Raw genomic sequence first — 22,144 nt, 5'->3', positions numbered from 1 at the left:
TCCAAATCAGTTGTTCTGGTAAGACTATTTAAGTAGTGGCCCTCTGAGGACTCATTTGCCTTTTGCCTACAAGTATTATGACCCAAAGGCCTTTAAGTTTGTGAGTGGGAAGTCAACATCCATGTTTGAAGTCTGAGGATCCTGTACCATCTGGATTATTTTCCAAAGCATAGAAACTGCTATCCAATATCACGCTGGAAGAGGCTCCTGGTGGGTAAATCTTGCCCCAGAATTAAGTCACTGGTTTTGTTTTGTTTTTTTCTCTCTCACAATTGTCAACAGTCAAGTAAACAAATTTATTAAATCCAACAGCAGGTAACCTTTCAAATAAAAAAACAAAAACATCAAAAGAAAAATGTAGACAAAGACCAAAACGTGTGTAACAAGTTAAAAATATTCAAGGGGCCATTTGGAGAGTGCAACAGTGCAGAGAATACAAACAAAAGTATTGACCTTTGTCAACAAGTTTGTACAACCTCAAGAAACAGACAGACTGGTCACAAACCAAGAGGAATCCACAAAGGTGGAGGGTCACATGAGTAGTGGACTCATCACCTCAGTGGGTTAAGGCAGGGTATCTGTAGGACCAATTCATCCAAGCCCCATTTGCCTATTGCTTCAAATTCCCCCTTTGAAACCTAGAATTATATTCATTAGTGCAACAGGTAAGAGGAGTTTATTACAGATTCGGGGCTGGGGACCAGAGTCAGAGGGAAGATACTTCCCCCAGAATAAATGGCAGGGCCGGTGGGGAGGTGTGCTTCTGTTGAATGGCTTCCTTTGGCATTATCCAAGATTATATTGAAAGAAGGGAAGGTGCATGGTGGAAAAAGGTATCTATGAAAGCAGGCTTAGTTTCCAAGAGGAATAGGGAGGATGTGATGCCGCAGTACCTGACGGTTACTCAAAGCTATATAAATCATCTTGGCGTCTGCAACCAGTGCTCACGTCTGTCTTTCAGTAAGAAAAAACATCTGCAGATCCTCACCTTAACACGGCCCCCAGTCCAGATTAAACTGGATATATGCTATAATTACAGCTTATAGGAATAAATTCTGAAAGGGGTGAGTGGAAACCACCCTATAAGATTCAAAAAACAGATTATGGAGTAAGTTGAGGATCAATGTGAATGTCCTCAAGTGAGTCTCAACATACTGTATACTAACTTTTAATAGTCCTTTCTAAACAAGATACTGCTAGAGTCCACCACTGAAGACCTTTGTCAGTTGCCAAGATGTTCAAGTCATCACTAATCAAACATTAGAGACACAAGAAAAAGGCGAAAGCAGGCAGTTAAAACAAAACAAACCTAGCAGCATCTTCTCTCCAGCCCTTATAATTGCATAATTGGGTCTACTTCTGGGCTTCACTACACTCAATACTTCACTTTAAATGTGGCAAACCAAAGTCTTAAATACAGATATTTTGGTTCTTCAACTTTTAGACCCAAGTCCTTATCCCAGTAATTTCCCACTATTTAATGCAATTTGGCATAGTGTATAGTATTTGAGGCCATCACACGAACTATGGAGTCCCACATCCTACAGGCTCCAGCAATGAGGGCTGAATTTGGCATCAGCCTCTGGGAAATCAAGACTGTTTCAAAGACTGATTAAATACTTTGTGGCTTAATCCCTTCTTCCTTTCTAAGAAGGCTAGTTTGTGCCTTCCTTAGGAAAGTTTTAATGTCAAAAACACTGCCCTGTACGTTTTCAGTTGGATTTCTTTGGGCCTGTGGGCTTGGTTGAAATTGGGATCTTTACCCAGCTCTAATACTTCTTATTGGAAGGGTAGACATGGTGTCTGGGACCTATCTCACATCTCACAGATGTGAGCACATCTGGCACAGATGAGGAAACACTGTTGAGGCAACCAGCTGAAGCACAGCAAAGTCATTACAATAGGTGGGGTTAATGATACATTCAAATATGGCAGGGATGGGGGAAGAGCATTTCAATGAAGCAACACTTCATCTCATACAGCTTTCTAATCACTAACCACAAACTCAGCCATTTGCTGAAAACCAAGAATTTCCCAATACGTATTCAATGTATTGTAGTTACCCTCAGATATTTGCCTATTTTCAAAATTGCATCCATATCCTGCCCCTCTTCACACCACCCTGGTGTTACATTGTTAAAGTGAAGAGTGCACTGGCTTACCTGAGGGGCACGCATTTGGCCTCTTCCACACAATTACTGCTCACCCATTAAACAGAAAACCTGTTTCTAGGTTAAAAGGACCAGAGACCTTTCACTTCCCAGAAATGACTACAAATCCTACATACACACCCATCTTCGATCCCTCTGCAAAACTGCTTTTCCTGTAGTCAAGTATTGGCGCAGAGCTACTGTGGAAGCTTGGAATTCCTTGCATCATGAAGTCAAACCTTGAAGGACCCTTTAAGTCCTTCCCTAACGGCTCCCTTTTCTGGTTTCTCATTTGCATTTCTGTAACAAATACATCATTAAAAATATAACCAAAAATAATTTCTTTACTGGCCCTTTTCTGGGGGGTGGGGAGGCTGAATAGTTAATTTACAAAATCCACCCAGTCTAGTACACCTCATGCATGGAATGCTACCTTGTAGGCTGGGAAAGGAATCCAGTTTCTCCAGAGTCCTCAGGATCCTCAGTGCCTCCCTCTTTTGTGCACTTCTCTCCATATACCCTTGTCATCTAAGAAGAGAGCCTTACCGGACTAGGAGAAGCAGCCTGCCTTTCTCCCTTTTCAACCCTGACCCAGTCCAGAATCAGGAAAAACTAGAGGTCGCAGACTGGCTGGATAAAAGGCATTCCCCCTTTAAGACCTCAGTCTGGGCACCCTGACTACAGTTGAGCCCACAAAACCCAATGGGCCCCTAGAAACTCTCTTTATTCAAGGAACTTGTGTCTTAGGCTAGAACAAAAGCCAGACATCTGGCCTGAGACCCTCTTCAGCTTTCCAGCAGTACTGCTAACTTGCTGTGGCTGATTTGAAAGTTTCCTTTCTAGTCCTCTAGAAGAAGCAACTGTAAGGTTTAGGGGCTTTAAAAAAAAAAAAAAAAAATCAACCCCCCAAGTACATTCCCTAGGTCATTATCAATCTTAGAAAACATCGACCGCAGAAACTCTTTAAATAATCCTCTTTGGAAAGATGGGAGCCTGGAGCCATAGGCTACTAATAAAGGAACTCAAAATAAGCAAATTCTGCCCAGGCTGAGAAACATACCTGGGAGGCAGATGGGAGTAGTTAGGGAAGAAAACTCCAAATGTTTAATAGACAAACTCTCATTACCTCAAGAGTATAAATATTTTAAAAGTGTTTATTCAAAAGATTCCCTTTTCAATCTATTCCAAAGTGTTGGAAGCTGAACTATACAAGTTCCTGCCACCCACCCTTCCAGTACAGTTTTTTGAGGCTGTTTTTTTAAAAGGAAAAATAACAAGAGGACCCTCTACTGAAACTGGTAGGACCAGAGTCAGCTCCCGTGTGGCAGTATGGCCAAAGCAGACCTTATGGAGCAAGCACGTGGAGGAGTCTGGGGAACTGGCCCGCCCTCGTATGAGGAAAGGGCTGAGAAAATTCATCTTCTCTTTAGTGAAAATGGTCCAAATTCAGATTCAAAAGCCTCCATTTATGACATTCCCTGGCACTCTTCTTATGCTTTATATATTGAAGGCAGCTCCCTCTTTTATGGCCAGTTTTAGCAGGCAAAGAAATAAAGGAATATAGATACATATATGTGTATATATATATATTTTATATAGGTAAAATATATACATATCTTATATATGTATATATACATATTTGGGGGTAGGGAAAAAGAGAGGAGGGTCATGTAAACCTAAACAGTTATCACATTACCCCAAATGAGCTTGACATTAACAAAGAAGGTAATAAATAACTCCTGGGGATTAAGTGACAACATGGGTGCAGCAAGAAGGGAAAGGGCACAAGTTTAACTATTAAATACACTTCTATATTTGTTTGGCAGAGTTCAGGCCAGTCCCAGGCTTCTGCACTTGCCAGACAAGTAAGCTGATGATAATCAAAAAAAATTAAAAAAAATAAAAAAAATAAAAAAAATTCAAGCAGAGCTCCATACCACAGTTTTCCTTCAAGTCAGTTGGCCGGCAGGCACAGTTTTCCGACCACCAGGAACAGAAACTTTGGCTCCAAGGCAAATGAAAAAAAAAAAAAAAGTATTTTCACCTACAACATGAAAATACAGAATATTCATCAAAAAAAAAAAAAAAAAAGAAAGAAAACTATCAAAGTCTACTTCCAGCAAAACTGAGGTAGCACTGCTTTCTCTGCATTCAATGCTTAAGTGGTTCTCAGTACAATGTGGTATAAAAAAACTGCTCACTTGACTGACAGGTGCAGCATGTTGATGGATAAATGCAACGTGAAATGAAATAGGTCAAAGAAGGAATGAGCAAGAAGTGGAAAAAAGGGGTTCGGATAAAATAGCTTAAAAGGGGGTTGTCACCAGACTACAAATGCTCTTGGCTGGCCTTGGCTCTCCAAGAGCTTTAAATCGCCTGGGAATTAATGCAATATGGTTAACAGTTAACACTGCTATTCAATTCTGTGTAAATCTTTTAAAATAATTATTATAACCTAAATCCAACCATGTAAACAGCACTACACACAGTACAGACCTGCCCTGAAAAACAGAATATGCAAAACTGAGATCTGGCACTGTATCATCTTGTAATGTTAATTCAACCTAACCATCCCATTCCCCCCTCCCTGCTCTATGCCCTCCCCCACAAAAAAAAAAAAATAATAATCTAATTTGTGCAAGAAATGGCAGGCTTATTCTATCTGAAGGCTTCAAAAAAAAGATACACAACATGTAGCCAGGTTCAAATATTTTGGGGGAACCCCCCCAAAAAAAAGAAATAACCAAAATAACCAAAAAGTGAAGAAAGTGCCTAAAACATGATACAGCATTTTAGAGCCCTTTCAGATACAAGGCAGAGAAAGGTGTAAAGTAGAAAATATCTGGATCTTCAGTAATTTCCAGAAAGGTCCAATCCCTCAGTTGGCTACAGAGCAGCAGGCAGATCCTTGCTGCGGCTGCTGCCGCTGCTCCTGGGATAGAGCCACTAAGTCTGCTCCTCGGGACACAAGCCCTCGGGCCCTGAGCTGAGTGCACCTCTCCCTTCCCCTTCTCTTTTCCTTCGCTCCATTTCCCACTCCACAAAGGTATCGAAGAGACTTGGCCAGGCCTCATCTTCACTGTAGTTGCTGAGGTCTGGGCCAATCACCTGAGTGAAGTTAAGGAACATGTTCCAAGTGTCCCGGGAGATGCCCTTGATCCCCGAGGGGTTCTCCGTTAGGAAGTTTAGCCATTGGTCCAATACTGGAGGATTGTTCTGGGTAAAGACTAGTTTCCACAGGGCAATGGCTATTTCCCGATGCAGTGACCGCTGCCCTTCTTCAGAGTCCAGGCCAAACTGAAATGTAAACCGGTAGAGATCCTTGAATTTATCCTCTTGTTTGGCTTCTGTTAAGAGGCTAGGGAACCGTGCACAGATCCCATCAATGCTGTCTGCACTTATTGCTTTGCAGCCATCAAAAAACTCCTTCCTGCAACAGGAAGGAAGGGGCACAATTAATAATTGTAAACACTATCATCTGCTGAGAGGCAATATAGCATAGTAATTAAGAGCATGGCTTTGAGTCTGGATGGCCTGGATTTGAATTCCAGCTCCTCCACTAATTAAATTAGTCCTATTTCTTCATCTGTCAAATGGTGAGATTACCACGTAACTTCTAGGGGTTTGGTAAGGACTAAACAAGTTAATACGTGTCAACTGCATCTAACAGTGCCTAGCACATGGTAGACAGCTAATAGTGGCTCATTCATTCACTTACTCATCTTTCCAAAGATGAAACTCAAGGCTCCTGCTCAATGCCCTATTTCCCATTTGGCAGTAGTAATTAAGCTGCAGACTCCCCTCCCAGACGGGAAGTCTTCCTGCTTTCCTTTTGATTCTCCATGGGTTGTTTGTTTTCCGAATATTTTTGGTGACTGCCAAGGGAGATTTTTGGAGTCAAAGATTCTGGATAAACCTAGGTAACTCTGCCACCAGAGGCCAAAGTTCTGTTATTAAAAAATGAAAACTGGGGCGCCTGGGTGGCTCAGTTGGTTAAGCGTCCGACTTCAGCTCAGGTCATGATCTTGTGGTTTGTGAGTTCGAGCCCCACGTTGGGCTCTGTTCTGGCAGCTTGGAGCCTGGAGCCTGCTTTGGATTCTGTGTCTCCTTCTATCTCTGCCCCTCCCCAACTTGTGCTGTCTTTTTCTATCAAAAATAAAATAAATGTAAAAAAAAAAAACAAAAAAAAAACTGTGGGGGTGCCTGGGTGGCTCAGTCGGTTAAGTGTCCAATGACCTGATCATGTCAGGTCATGATCTCATGGTTCATGGGTTGGAGTCCCATGTCGGGCTCTGGGCTGACAGCTCAGAGCCTAGTGCCTGCTTTGGATTCTGTGTGTGTGTGTGTGTGTGTGTGTGTGTGTGTGTGTGTGTGCGCGCGCACGCACGCGCCCCTCCCCTGCTCATGCACGCTCTCTCTCTCAAAAATAAACATTAAAAAAAAAAACCCACAAAAACTGAGTATGTATTTTTAATATCTATGTAGCATTTTTAGGTTCCAACAAGGTTTCTAACTAATCATCTTCTCAGAGATTGCTGTATCAGCTAAAAATATAAGGCATCTAAAGTCTGTCGGGTAATCTACCCAGGGGCTAGAAACTGGGAGGTGGAGGTGGGGGGGGTCTCAAAGTCAATTCTTATTTATAACCCAGTGCTCTGGAAACCACACCTTGAGGTGACCCTGCCCCTCCGTCCCCACAAACAACCTCTACAGGGATGCATGACCATGGAGATGTGCACAACTACTGCTTGGTCACGGGGGCCCGCTGTCCTTTTTGGTGCGCATGCTGGCTAAGGGACATGTATGCAAAGCTAGAAGGGGCAACTGGCTTCACGCAGTGACAGAGGCAGACACCAAAGGTGCTCCCCAAACTGGCACTCACAGCGCCTGGCACAGGAGAGGTGCATGGTAAGTATCGAGTGAGTGAGGAAGTGAGGGAAACAACAAGTGAAGGAGTGAAAGAAGAGATAAACGTCTGGGGCAGCAGTGGGGCTGGGCAGCAGAGCTCCACGTGGGTTATTCCTCGCTTAACTTTAGGCAAAGATGGTCGGTGCCGGTTATTCAGAGGCTGAATTGCTTTAGAGAAATTGGTCAGAAAAAGACAGACTTACCCAAAACCCTAAGAAGCCAACCCAGTTCTACCCCAGCTGGGCACCACTGCCCAGTAGTACATTCTCCCTCCTCTGCTCACCTGGTGACATTAAGGATTTGTGACTAACCTGGTGAATTTGCACATGGTAGCAGCCTGGAACTTCCAAGCCAAGAGCAGCACTCGAAATTCCGTGGGGTCAACACATAAGTCATTGCAAAAGCGCTCCATGCCTTCCTCCAAAATTGCATCCTCCCGCTCGTCCTTATAACGCCTGAACAGTTCTTCCAACCTCTGCAGGGAAGACTCCTCGGCATTGGACTTGGGCTCCCTCCCAGCATCTCCAGAGGACGTTGGCAGCTGGCAGGGTTCGGTGACGGCCTCTGCCTTCTTGGTCCCATTGACAAGGATATCCCCACCTGGCTTGCCACAGGCTGGTGGCTGTTCCTCGCGGTGGCCTGCACTCCGCCTGCTGTGTGACTTGCTGCTGGGGTCACGGTCTCCATTCTTGCTGCCCAGGGTTGATGAGGGATTCTTGCACTTGGTGACGCACTGGCCCATGGTGCTGGTGGCCTGGCCTCTAGAGTGGCCCCCTCTGGATCAGATGCCCTCGCTGCCACTGGCCCATGTGCCTCAACATGCCATCAGCCAGAGGAGCTAGCCAACCTAGAAGAAAATCAGAGAACAGTTACCACTGGATAAGGAGACAGGAGTACAGGGACTGCGCCCCGGGGCCCCACTCTCTTTCATTGAGCCAACCATGAGAGACCCAGAGTTCATCACCACCTCCCCATAAGCTCTGTACCTTCACACTGGAAATGCAGGGCTGGGCACATATGGAGAATCAATAAGGAAAATTCCTAAAATTCTTAAGGTAACATAGGTTACAAAGAGGTTGATTCATGTGCAGAACACATCAGGGAAGACTGCAGTTTTGCCAGAAATATTCCAGAGGAAATCTGTCTTGCCAACTTGCCATCACATAAGAAAGTTGTTTGGTCCTGGATTAAGCCAGAAGGTGCAAATAAAAAGTTCATCTCCTAGTTTCTAATGTCAAAATCCTCAGATTTTCTTTTTAAGTAGGATGAGTAGGGAGAAAGGGTAGCCACATTTAAGAGTTTCATAATGGCCTGAAGATGAGGTAAAGGATTTGTGGAGTCAAGACTACAGTGTCCTAGCCAAATAGCTAAGTAAAATCTGTCTCTGATCTCTTCAAATTCCTCTCTGGGACTCTCTCACACAGTAAGTGAAATGCCCTTTCTCCACCCTTCCTCTGCCCACCCACAGGAGCCAAACATCAAGCCTGTACTCCATGCCAAGGTTCCTGGTCTTTCAGTTTCTCTCTCTCCCCACTCAGGTCCTCCTCAAGGCTGTATGTAGAGTGCAAGCCAAGTCCACACTAAAATGGAAGGTCCTAGAAGACCTGCAAGCTCAGTCCTCCAAGAGGAGGTCTCCACCTTAAAAGACATGCTGATTTACCTCAATATAACCTCTAAATAGTAGGGTAATTGCTAGCTAAAAAACAAGAGTGTGCGCTGATACAAACTCCTCATGGTGGTTTATTACTTACGTTATTTAAAAGTGTGTTTTGTGTGTTTTTAAAAAATTGTTAGAAATTTCCTGGCCAGGGGTGAGGTGATTTCTCTGCAAACTGTGTCTTAACTAGTCCACAAGAAGATCCAGCCACAACTTAGTATCTGTAAAATACTACCACCTGCCATAGTAATTGCGGCCACCAAAGTTACAATGTTAACAGAACTTCAGACCAGGAGCCAGAAGTAGAGTAGGCAAAGTGGACCAAAATCCATGTCAGTCCCATGCCTGCTCCACTCTAGGAAGCGTTCATGGACCTTTATGATCCAAATTCAAAGCTCTTAGGAGACAGGCAGTGGGGCAGAAGGGTGCTTTTCATGGAAGGTTGGAGCTTAAACTTTACCTAAAGAACTTTCCTCTCCTCCAAATAGTGCCTAGATACATTTGGGGCTATCTTCATAAGGAATTCTACAGGTAAATTCTGGATGTACAAGTTTAAAATGACCACCAGGATCACTCTTATAGTTATCAGAGACTCAACTGTATCAGGGTGTGTCCTATTCTCCACCCTCAAAGAGAATAAACTGACAGAAAGACGTGCCCATACGTGCCCTCAAAAGACTTGCAGTTCCACTTAGGCTTCAAAAAAAAACACCGAAAGGCTGAAGGGTTTTGGTGTGGGGAAAGATCCAATTAAGTTTCCTTAAGTCTTTCTGTGCCTTAATAGTACAGCAAATAAGCCATAAGAACAAGCTATTTAAAATTTTAAAAGGCAAGGGGTTAATTCTTGGAAGACCAGCATGCAAGGAAAGCAACTGTTGGAGCCGAATTATCTCAAAACAAGCAGGACTATACCATGTGGAGGGTCTGGTTTCCAGATTGGTGTTTCTAAAGACTACAGTGCTAAAAGAAACAAAAGGCCCAAACTCATACAAACCCCACATGCTCACAGACTGGCAGCTCTAATTCCCAGGCATGCTGACTCACCAGGGTTTGCTGCTCAGCTCCTGCTGCAGAGGGAGGCCCGGGTACCTGGCAGAGTAAGAGGATTTCCTGGCCTCTGTCTGACCCACCTACCCCAGGCCACTCACCCTCATCCCCACCCCCACGGGACAGATGCTTCCTTGTACCAGCTTCCTCCAAATCCTGGCGCCTAGGCCTTCAGGTAAGGACAGAACAGATGGGCCTCCCAAAGAGGCCCTAATCCCATTTACCCAAACGGCCCTCCACATAAGAGCATCTTTGATGACCTGACACAGCAGAACCTGAAGGCTTTTAACATGCCCAGCAGATAAGGAGGGGAAAATCAATGTAAACAGATGATCCATCAGCAAGTGCCAGAAGGTCAGATCTCTTTCTTCCATTCTGGTCCCCTTCTGTGAGATGCCCCCATTCCACAGGAGTGTAGAGGCAACTGATGACCTCACGCAAGAGCACAATGTTTTCAGATCTGATGGGGAGTCCAGCCCCGATTTTTCAATGGTCCCCCTTCTTTTGTATCTACCTCTTTCCTTGGGAAAACACTTATGCTCTCAGAGCTTTCTCGAGGCTGAGTCTCACAAGCCCTATGTCCCAGGCTGGCAGCACTTCAGATGTTTTAAAGTCATAAGTCTCCCTGGACTTGCTAGCTGTTGGCTAATAGCTAATAATAGCAGCTGTCAATTATTGAACACTTGATAGCATGCCTGGCACTACACTAAGCACTTTATGGACATTAAAACTCGTATATGCTCACCACAACCCCACTGAAAGATGGGGACACTGAGGCACAAGGTAAATCATTCAACATCACATAAAGAGGACCTAGTATGTCTGGCTCGAGAAACGTAGCCTTTACCACTAGGCTGGGCGGCTGAGTCCACCTACATGAGAGCACCCAGGGAAAGCCCACCAATGGATGGGTCCTGAGCTCTGAAGTCACCACACTGATCTCAGAAGAGTAAGTTCTACCATCAGCCACTGGAAAGAGAATGACAAACTGTCCCTGCCCAGTGCTCAAGAAGGGTGTCCTACCCACTGCCCTCTCCCAGTGAGCCCTGCCACTGTGATCCAGGCAGTCAAGATTCCTTGGGCTCAGCCTCACCAGAGATGCCCTAAAGCAGTGATGTTTCAGTCCATCGACATGGTTCAAAGCTCCAGGTTTGAAATCAAAGGCCAACTCTGCCAGTTATTACTGCTGATCCTGATTGAAATCTTTATTTCCTCAACCGGCAGAATAGTATCTGCCTCACAGAGCTGTTGTTAAGGATTCAGTCAGGTAATACAGATAAAGAGTACCTGCCACACAGTGCCCCACTCCCCAGAAAGAAATGATAGGACAGCTATCAGTCATTATTATTAACAGCAAAGTAATATCTGGTTACCTGATGAAAACCGCAGCTTGTCCCATCAGAACAATGGGTGCCAGGCTTCAGCTTTTCCAGATCCAGCCAGGATGCCTACCCCTGCCTCGAGTCACATGTTTGGGTCTTGCTCAAGAATAGTCTCTTGAGAGGCACATGTGTGGCTCAGTCGGTCAGGTTTAACAGCAACTCTTGATTTCGACTCAGGTCATGATCTCACAGTTCAGGAGTATGAGACCTGCAGTGGGCTCTGTGCTGACAGTGACGAGCCTGCTTGGGATTCTCTCTCTCCCTTCTCTGGCCCTCTCCCGCTCGTGTTCTCTTGCTCTCTCAAAATAAATAAATAAACTTAAAAAAAAAAATTCTCTTAAACCACAGCACTGACCCTGCTCAAATGTACCACTGCCCAGAAACACCTGGAGGGTTGAGTTCTCCACAGGATAAGACTGCCTTGTGATTGACGCTGAATAAAATCAAGCTAGGTATCTGCTGTGCTCTATGGACACCACGAATCCAATGGTTACCCCCGACCCTAACCTGGGGCAAGCTTCCAGCCAGTTCCAGATTTCTTCCCCTTTCTACTTAGTCCCAGATCTGTAGATTTAAAAAAGACAGGATTTCTGGCTTACTATTTATTTATACTAATTTAATGGAACTGCCTTTCCAGCTGGTCATCCCAGCCACCTCTGAAGTAGGCAGCCTCAGCACAATCTGGGCACCCTCAGAGGCAAATTTGATCAGCAACAAAGCACCACTGTGTATTTAGTAGGATATTACAATAGCTATAAATGTAGCTCTGTGAAATGATTATCCCCATTTCATAGGAAAAGAAATGGAGGCATACCAAGGTCAAGGAGCTACTCCAGGAAGGGAAAAACAGGAGCAGAGTAACGAAGAGGATGAGCTCTTGGAGCAGACAAACCTGGATGTGAATTACAGTGATGGCACCAACTGTGACTGTCAGCATTAACTTTAAAATGGGGCAGCTGTACCCCAAGTTAGAGTAAATGAGATAATCCACAGATGTTCTGCCCACACAAAGTATTCAGTACATGTTAACCTTTATCGTAACTGCTGCTGTTATTGCAAAGACAGTGACAGAATCAAGCCTCCCTGCTCCTAGAACAGTGCTCCTTTCAGTGGCCAGTGCAGCTCTTATGGGCGTGGGGGCAGCTCAGGTAAGCAGGACTCCCCAGGTACCCACAGCAGCAACCTGTTCTTGCAGGGATTCTGCTCTCCTGCTTTAGCTAAGAGGCATTAATGAGTTGAACAGAGCCAGGGACGAGGAGGGGCACGGAGAAAGCAAAGGCAGGAAGAAAAATGAAGAAAAAACAAACACACATACACGCACACCAGAAACCTACTTCTAGCACAATTATAATTTGGGGGTTTACCTGAAAGATTGATGCCAGTTATCTCTCAGCTCAGTTTATGCTGGACCACAATCAGCCTCCAGCTTTTCTCCTTCAATCTCGGCTCCAAATGATTCTGTCACCCTCCCTCTCTGCACATCAGCCCTAGTCTCCCCTCCCCCCTCCACAGTACCAGCCCTGGCTGCTGTTCATAGGGATGGACTTGGCTGCCTGCCTGGCCCCATGCCTGGAGCTGGCACTGCTGGCCAGGGGCGATCCCAGAGGCTGTGGTCCCTGTGGATGCTCTGGCTCCAAAGAGGGATCAGGAGCTGATCTATCCTGTAGGCAGTTTCGTGAAGTGAGATCAGGTAAGTCCCTGGGTCTTCTCAGGTTTACTATCTACCTGTTATGGAAGATAATGACCATGACGGGCTAAACCACACAAGGACACAGGGTGACTGGAGACAGGAAAAGGAGAGAGGTGTGTGAACTAGTGTTACGGAAAGAAAGGTGGAGGGCTGACTAAGGGGAAGTGATGTGTGTTATGTGCACAGGGCTGCACGCTTCCTATGTATCATCCGCCTTTGACCTCACAGACACCTAGAGCTTGTCAGAGTTTTTACAGATGAGCAAACTGAGGTTTCTTAACTACTAAGCAGGGGAACTAGGAAATAAAACCAGCCTGTCAGACTCCAAAGTTCACCCTGTGGGAAAGTTTCAGAGAAGCGGGTCTTGTTTGGTCTTTAAATGACTAGAAACACCACATGGAAAGGAAAGAGTCAACAGTCAAAGGGTCAATCTGGTTGGTCCATGTGGAAAGGAGATGTAAAACATTTAGTAATAGTGGTATCTTTTAAATTACACATATGTACTGAGGGGATTCACATTAACTGTCACATTTAACCCACTACAAACCATATGAGGAAGATACTATAGTTCTTTTTACAGAGAAGAGAACTCAAGAGTTTAAGGGATTTGGCCTCCAGTCCCAGAGCCAGTCTACAAAGGAAAAGGGATTCAAATCCAGGCAGTCTGACTTCTACACTCTCCATTCTTCATCACTGGCCTCACTACTATTCTCTGCTATGACGTGTCCCAAAGACACACCTTTCTCCCATGGAGATGGTAGGTACATTAGCAACACCTAAGTGTACCAGAGATACAGAGTAAACTCCCAGGAAGCCTTGGTTCTGGTCTGGTATCTCTAAGCAGTGTGAGACATTGAACAAGTCACTTAACCTCGCTGAGTCTGTGTGATCCCAACATTAAAATGAGGAGTTTAGACTAGTCCTTCCAAGTTTAATGTTCTGGGACCACCTTTACTTTTTGGCATGCAAAGAGGCTAACGATCAAAATTTGCAAGACTGCTTAGTAAACAGTTCTCTCTTGCCCAAGCCTATCAGACCCAAGAGAAAATAAGACAAGAAGTCGTAAAGGAGGAGAGAGAAAGCGGGGACTACTCCAGTCTGAATAAGGGGTGAAAGATTATACTATTTTTGCAGGTCTGCCTCTCTATAGTCATCTTAGTTTGATCTCTTCAGGGTCAGCAATAGGCCCTGGCATATGGAAAACAGACCAGAGCGAGCTGGCTCATTGCTGCAGCTGGTTGGGTCAGGAAGGCTCACTCAGAGGAATGCTGCGTTGGCTGCTAATGGGGAGCCTGTCACCCAAGGAACAACCTTGTGAAATGAGGAGATAAAACACAGGAGGCAAATGCTGGCACCAAAAATCAGTGTCAACAAGGCACTTGCAATCTACTTTGAGACTTCCTGGAGAGAAGGGACCAGTCTGATTTAACCATCCCATTCTGTTCCCATCTAGTGTCTATTCAGAAGCAAGAAACCACCGACAAATGCTGGTATTTCTATATAGTGACAATGAGAAACCCCTTTCCAACTTTCATCAGTCTGTGGAGCCAAGTGGGTGCATGTTTTTATGTCTTACTATATATGCCAGACACCCAAGGGCCAGAGAACATGATTTCCTCAGACAGCTTTTCTCCAACTGCCAGGGGCTAATGCGCTACATGTGCAGAAACCATCCCCCCCCTTGGGAGTCTCAAAGGAAGCCCACAAGAGCCTCTTGATCCCACCTGGCAGCTACAGATGCTGAATGACCTGAGAAAAAGATAGGAAATGGGTGGTGGCCATTTGTAAACTACTTCCTAGAAAGTAAACTTGCAAAAATAACAAGGAGGTTAACAGTGAAGGAGTACTTTAAATGCAGAGTCGCCTGCTGTCACTTGGAACTTGGGCCTTACAAGATCACCTTTGGAGATTAGGTCTTACCCAGAGCTACTTGGGAGGGAAAGCTGTTCCCTCTGCCAAAGCAAACGAGACCAGTCTGCTGCTATTTTCATGCTTTTAAAAGACTTTTTGTCCTAAAATGTACTACAGCAGCAAGCTAAGACAGCACTTCCAGTTAGGGTTGGATAGGAACACATGACTTTCTACATCAACAAATCTCAAAAGCGCAAATGAAAAGAAAAGGGCTTAAAGAAGGCGTTGGGGGAGGGGAGGGGACTTAAAAAAAATAATAAACCAACTGGTTATATTTCTATAAAATAATCTTAGGTCACATGACTAAGACCAGCCAGCTTTCCACAGAGTAATTTTCTTTTCTTTTTAAAGTGTTATTACTGTTCCTTACCTTGCATACTTCAAATATACTAGAGTACGAATATATATCCAACTAAGGCCAGAGGACTGAGGCCAGTATGGGCTGGCTAGAACAAATACCACTTGCCAAATGCAACCAAGCCAACACACGCATGTACTATAAAGTTTCCAAATACCAAATAATGAAGCATTTTTGGTCTCTGAGCTCCAGTAATGAGCTACATGTTTAATCCCATATGACTCAAAATAACCAAAAAAGGGCCATATCATTTCACTGACCCACACTTGGAATCTTTTTGCTGTCACTATTGATCAGGACAGACTACCCACTTATGTGCAAAGCAGGCATCATTAAGGGGCACCAGATTTCTAGGTTGACTACTCTGTTTCTGTACAAACTTTTTCAATTTCCTTCCTGGTTTAAGACCTGAGGGCTGTGTTGGATCTGTGCTCTGTGGCACTGTAATAAAAATGGCATGCCTGTTTGCACTCTTCATCTCTGGCTCTACGCTGCTTGTTTTCTTTCTTAGGACGCAGCAGCCTCATTAGGCCCTGCTGAAGGTAAACCAGTGATTAGGCACTAATTCCCGGCTTCCAGTTAGCATATGGATACCAGCCACCCTAGAGGCTTACCTGATTGTGGTTGATTAGTCCTCAAACACCCAATTACCACATCACCTGTGCACTTTTCAGTCTCCTTCTGAGGAATTCAGTAGTCACAAATTGAAAATTAGTTAACTAGAGATCAGCTTTGTTTTTTGCCCCTAAGTAAAAGAAAGGCAAGAAAGGAAACTGAAATGAGTCAAAAGATGAGGAAGGAACCCAATATAAAGATGATAAATGACTGCATCCAAACGTCTAAAGGGGCACCAGAAGTACCACAAATGTATAGATGTGGTTTCTAGAGCCACATTTCCTCTAAGAATGCCTCAGGTTCATCATGTGGTAACTAATCAATCTCTTAAATGTCTGCTAATTCTTTAAAAAAAAAAAAAATCCAAATCCATTAAGGCCACATTTATCAGTTTTTTTCCTAGAGGCCCATGATGGAAGCTGACTGCTAATGCACAGCAGACGGGAAGAAGCAGAAGGAGAGAAGAGCTGTATAATAAAAGAATATCTGTTTTCAACCACATCAGTAAACTGGTCAGAGAAGTGAGGCCACTAAGGCTTTCTATCCTGCTGCCAAATTCAAAAATATTACATAGTTAGTCTGTAAAGTTTAGAAAATAGAAGCATAAAGATAAAAAAAAAAAAAAAAAAAGAAGTCCCCTAGTATCCCACTACTTACAATTAATATCTGAGTATGTCTTTTCAGTCTTTTACATGAGCACATATGGATGGCACAAGTAAAATACATACATGTCCATATTATGCACATGGACTTTCAAACAAATGTGGGGTCATACCGTACATTCTATTTTGTAATCGTTTCCGTTGAACATTTTTTCATATAAATCTTGTGCTCTCATCCAACGCTTTTAAAGAGCAGCAATTCAATGGTAGTACTGGTATCACCACTAACACACTAGTTACGTTATGTAACCCAGAGACTATTTATAGCCTACTATTCATTCTGTCAAAAATTCGGTGCTGTACTGCAGAGGGTGTGCAAAAAAAAAAGGTTGAGAGGGGCACCTGGGTGGCCCAGTCAGATAAGCGTCCAACTTCGGCTCAGGTCATGATCTCACAGTTCATGGGTTTGAGTCCCATGTCAGGCTCTGTACTGACAATTCAGAGCCTGGAGCCTGCTTCATTTTCTGTGTTTCCCTCTCTCTCTGCCCCTCCCCACTTGTGCTCTGTCTCTCTCTCTCTCTCTCTCAAAAATAAATAAACATTAAAATTTTTTTAAAAAAAGATTGAGATTCTCTGTTAAAACATATTTAATATTCAGATAAGTCTTCCCTGAATGGAGGTACCATAATAGGCTGATTTATGTCTCATTGTTGGACATTTAGCTTGCTTCCAATACTTCACTATTATAAATAATACTGTGATAATAAACAGAACAGGCAGTTAAAACTCAGCACATTTATAATTATTTCCTGAGAATAAATTCCTGTAAGTGGAACCAACAGATCAAAGGATTTGCAAACACACACACACATATACAATTCCAATCTGAATTCCAAAGAATATCAACTTGTATAATGGCAATGTACTGGGAGTGTGTATTTCTCCCAACATTATCTTGTGATATTTGTCAACTAATTCAACCTCTTTTGAAAAATCCTTACCAAAAGCACATTAAGACATTATATTGAAGGGGAAATATCAAACCACCAAAGGAGAATGGAAACAGGTAAAGAAAGATCACTTGCTTTACTGTAAATCACATCAAAAAGGCTGACAAATCCAAGGATTCTGGCTTCAAGGATTTCAAGACAGTGTTGTTAAATGATGCGGAGTGGGGGGCAGAAAAAGATTACTTGTAAGGACACCTTTTAATTCTATCTAAATTGACACCCACTTGTCTGCTTCCCCAGTACCTAGGCTCTGCATCAGGTGATTACCTAGTTTTCACTAGAAGAGCCTTCTCTTGAACTCTTGGCCACATAGTTCAGGGGCTAAGAGTTCACCCAAGAGTTGGGTGGGGTTCATAATGGACTATGTGACTCAGGCCCACCAGAGCCTCACATGCCCTTGGCTTCAACTGACTGGGTTAAGGTTATGCAAGAGACCTAAGCAGACAGTGAATCTTAGCACTGCAAGTATGGGAAGTTGGAGCTGCTGTAGTCATCTTGAAAGAGCCACCAGAGAAAATAATAATGCCTATCAAAGAGTCACTGTGAAGATTAAATGGTCCCTTCTTATCAAATGGGTCTCAACTTAAATGTATATAAGACTCAAGAATAAAATCACTGCCAAGAGACAAGGATAAAATGAGTTTTCAAGGCATAATCTGTACCCAGAATCCAACTGTACTACCTAAAGTCAGATCAAAGCCTGAACTCCAGTTATGTAAGCCAATAAATTCTTTTGCATAAACCGGGTATCAGGTTTACTGTCACAACAGAAAGAGTCCCTACCAACACACTGCTATGTCACTCCAAAGAAAGAAGGTCTGATGCCTAGGCTCTCTGATTCATCATCCAGAACCAATTTACTAGGCCACAATTTCAACCCAATACATCAAAGGAATCCATTAGCTGAACACCAGGACCAATAATCCCAAACTCAAGCAAACTGTAAAATTCTATTACAAGTGGGTGGGCCACTAGGATGCCATTTAAAAGCTGATGTTACTAATGAGCAAAAGAACCTTTCCAACTGCAATTTTTATCACCTTTGGCCTCCTTCAAGCAGACAGGCCACAGAGCACTTAACAGCTGCTTTATTCTGTTGTGTACACTTTCTGTCATCTTCATGTTCCCAAGGAGGAACCTCCTCCCAGCACGCAGACACCACGTGAAAAGCTGTAAAGCAAGAGCTCCTGGAAGTCTTCCTCTGTATAGTAACAACATGATCAATCTTCCAGCTGAAATAGGTATCTCATCTAAACCACATTCTATGAAACTGAAAGACCAGATCTGACCAGAATTTGACTGCCCTCTTGGTTTCAGTTACTATTGCTGAAACCATTTCTCTTTGGTTTCAAGCACTGAAGAGCCTATTTAGAAAGTATTCCGGTTTTTTGAGATCGAGCCCCATGTTGGGCTCCACGCTAGACTGGAGCCTGTTGAAGATTCTCTCTCCAGGGGCACCTGGGTGGCTCATTCAGTTAAGCGTCCAACTCCTGATTTCAGCTCAGGTCTTGATCTCACAGTTAGTGAGTTTGAGCCCCACATGGGGCTCTGCGCTGATAGTATGGAGCCTGCTTGGGATTCTCTTAATGGATAAAATAAACTTAAAAAAAAAAAAAAAAGATTCAGGGTGCCTGGGTGGCTCAGTCAGTTGGCATCTGACTTCGGCTCAGGTCATGATCTCACAATTCTTGAGTTCAAGCCCCATGTCGGGCTCTGTGCTAACAGCTCAGGGCCTGGAGCCTGCTTCGGATTCTGTGTCCCCCTCTCTCTCTGCCCCTCTGCCACTCCCGCTCTGCCTCTCTCAATAATAAATAAACATTAAAAAAAAATTATCTCTCTCCCTCTCTCTGCCCCTCCCCCGCTCATTCACACGTGCACCCACTCTCTCTCCCTCTTGAAAGACAGCAAGACAGAAAGCAAGAAAGAATTCAGGTTTTAAAAACTGTGACAGTAAATGCTCGTTTTTGTGTGTCTTTATTGGAAATCCATTCCCTGCAGGTTGAAACTTGAGGCCCCAAGGTTTGGGCTTTTTTTCCCCCCCAGTTACTTATTTCACAGATACGTACTCACATGGCATGAAGCCAAAGTATTCATTAACACGTGTAAAGATAAGCAGATAATTAAATCAAAATAGACCCCTATACCCTGATGGCTGGGATCACAGTATTAGAGACTTGGTAAAAGACACATCTGATGATTCCAGCCCAGTTCTTGCCCACTTCCCGCCCATATTGACCTGCCAAAATTGCTGCCACCAAATGGTCACTGCAAAGCTATCAAAACTCTGCCCTAACAGCTAGGCCCTATTTTCATAAAACCGATTATGAGGAAATCCTAAAATAAAGCAGCAGTACCATAAGCTCTTTTGGTCATCAGTATCTTTGAAAATCTGATAGGACAGCTTTGGACCCAGAATAATCTGTAGATACATACAAATACACACAAAGCTTGCATCCAATGACTGAGGTCTATGAAAATACATGGAACTTTTCCAAAATGCATCAGGATTTTAATCTACACTGCAACCACATTGATTCTGTCCATCCAGAAAACCCACTTGCAGATAGTGTAGCTCCTACAGCTGCCCCAGTACAGTCTCATGCCTTCGGAGAAAGGCAGGACATGCTCTGCACACAGATGACTGAGTCTGTACAGTTCAGCTCTGTCTGCGCCCCAGCACATACTTAATCACCCGTGCCTCGGTTTTCTCACCTAAAAACTAGGAAAATCAAAGGGTCACCGTGAAGAATAAATGGCTCCTTCGCATCAGGTGGGACTCAGTTCTAATGCTGAGATGCCTTTACTGTTCAACCAACCTCAAATTCCATCTCCATCCAATCTGACACACTATTTTATTTCTTCCCAGCACATTCCACTCTCTGAAATTCTTGTTAACTTACCTGTTGTCTGCTCCCACTACTAGAAGGCAAATGCCACAGGAGCAGGGATTTTATCTTATTCACCTCTTTGTCCTGTGCACCTAAGTTGTGTCACATAAGCAACAGTTTGATAAATATCTGTTGAGTGAATAATAGTCACTGAGATCTACTGAACACTTCTATACAAGGCACTCACTAGTCTATGTACATTAAGTGTATTAACTCATGATTGAATAAATGAGGAGTCCAACATACTTAGCACTGTCCCTAGCACAAGTTAGAACTCAACAACTGGTAGCCATTTATACCAATTCTACGATGTTACCAAATACTAAAAGGGGGTTAAGCCGTAAGTATGGAGAATTTAATTTCACTTCTCCAGAACTGCTTCCTAAGGTCTAACTTCTCCTGGACTCCTCTCCTCCCAGTACTTCACTACCTTCAGAGAGAAGAGAGAGTAGGAACTGTCCCCTTATTCCCTACCTCATCATTTCCCAGATAATGTAAAACACAGCTTCTCAGCCAGCATATACCACTCTCCACATGCCACAAGCTAATTTTCACCTCAAACCCAACAAGAGCCAAAGTTAAAGTTGAAATAGAACATGTTCATCCTGTCGAGCCTCTCTTTAACCTGCACCCCAGCCCCTTGGAAAAAATTCTCATTAATGATGGATATCGATATCACTCCGGCCTCTCCTTTTAGCAAGGGAGAAAGTCCAAAGAGTTCATTCAAGCCACTGCCATGTGGCACTCTAGGAAGCTCCAAGGGTTTGCCAGTCAGGTGAACTCCAGTAAAAAGCCTTCTGGTGCTGGTCTGAACTACATCTTCTCTACCTCAGTAAACTACAGCATCACACATTTAAGGTGTTTGGAGATGCAAGAGCAAAACCCAGCAGTTTTCTTGAATACTGCATATTGAACATGAAGAACACACAGCCATTTTATACTGCTATTCCACTGTTGTATTTACTAAAAGTCGCTTGATGACACAGTGGCTTTTAACTCTGAGGGTTAAAGAGCATACCTCATCAAAGATAGTAAGAGATATGGACCATCAAGGTCCTGCATCTCGTTAGAACCACAGGGGACAATGGACTATGTTTTAGATGACAGCAAGAAAAGAAAGGCCAAGAACGAAGGGCCTTCAAAGCTAGATGCATTTGCCAAGAAAGCAAAGGGCAGATTCCACCTCCGCTGGCTGGCAGGCAGGCCCACACATTCTGCTTAACCATGTGAAACAGCTAGCTTTTGCTCTCTCCGCCCCCGGGCCCAGTTATGATATTTGGGTAGCAACACCAGTGACTTTTCTAGGAGAGTGTTTTATAAAAATAGAGCTTCCAATTTTAGGTCTAAAATTGAAAAGAAAAATAGCCAGAATTAGAAATCTGTTTTAACACAATACATTGAAAATTACAAGTTTAAGTGCTGGTAGCTAAGGACGGGGATCACACCACCACATGACTTCTCAGTGAGTCACAAAAAATAGTACAGGTTTGTTGAACAGTGGACACCGGTAATAAGAGTTAAAGAGGTCCACTTGTGTCAGATGATGGAAAACCAAACGGACACTCCTGCATTTGTTTCAGCAATGGCAAAACAGACACAAATGAACGGCAGCAGCAATTTACAAGACAGAAATGTTCATACACCTTTTGTGAGGCTAGTCAAAGAGGAAATGTTTGAAACCCTGAATATGACTCATTTTTCAAAAGTTAAATCAGTTTAACAAGAAAAAAAGTCCTCTACACTATTAATAAATCACTAACTGAAACATTTCTGGATTTCTAATAGCCATTCTTGATTAACACACCTTTGTGTCAAAGCAAAAGCCAAGTGCAGGCATTTCACAGCAAACTGCTACCCTTTCAGTTATGAGAACCACTCTGGTGGAACTAGATGGGAGCAACAAGAATTAATCTTCAGGCCTAGATG

General features: G+C 43.7%; 1 protein-coding gene across 24 annotated transcripts in view; it reads right to left on the bottom strand.

Moving 5' to 3' along the window:
- Nucleotides 1-272: 272 nt before the first annotated feature.
- DCUN1D3 (defective in cullin neddylation 1 domain containing 3) overlaps nt 273-22,144 on the bottom strand; it is a 39,031-nt gene continuing 17,159 nt past the window's right edge. For 14 of the 24 annotated variants that reach the window (XM_058711609.1, XM_058711604.1, XM_058711599.1 and 11 more), the window contains 3 exons: nt 15,718-15,848; nt 7,370-7,905; nt 273-5,580 (listed from right to left, as the gene is read on the bottom strand). In XM_058711609.1, the coding sequence (XP_058567592.1) occupies nt 5,097-5,580; nt 7,370-7,800 (915 nt within the window). In that variant the 5' untranslated portion in view covers nt 7,801-7,905; nt 15,718-15,848 and the 3' untranslated portion in view covers nt 273-5,096. Of the gene's footprint in view, nt 5,581-7,369; nt 7,906-9,759; nt 12,478-12,508; nt 12,822-15,717; nt 15,849-22,144 lie in introns of those variants that run through there. The other 10 variants (XM_058711617.1, XM_058711619.1, XM_058711610.1 and 7 more) reach the window with 3 other exon arrangements.

This window comes from Neofelis nebulosa, chromosome 18 (assembly GCF_028018385.1).
Source record: "Neofelis nebulosa isolate mNeoNeb1 chromosome 18, mNeoNeb1.pri, whole genome shotgun sequence".
NCBI lineage: Eukaryota > Metazoa > Chordata > Mammalia > Carnivora > Felidae > Neofelis > Neofelis nebulosa.
This window is presented reverse-complemented; position numbering and strand designations above follow the sequence as displayed.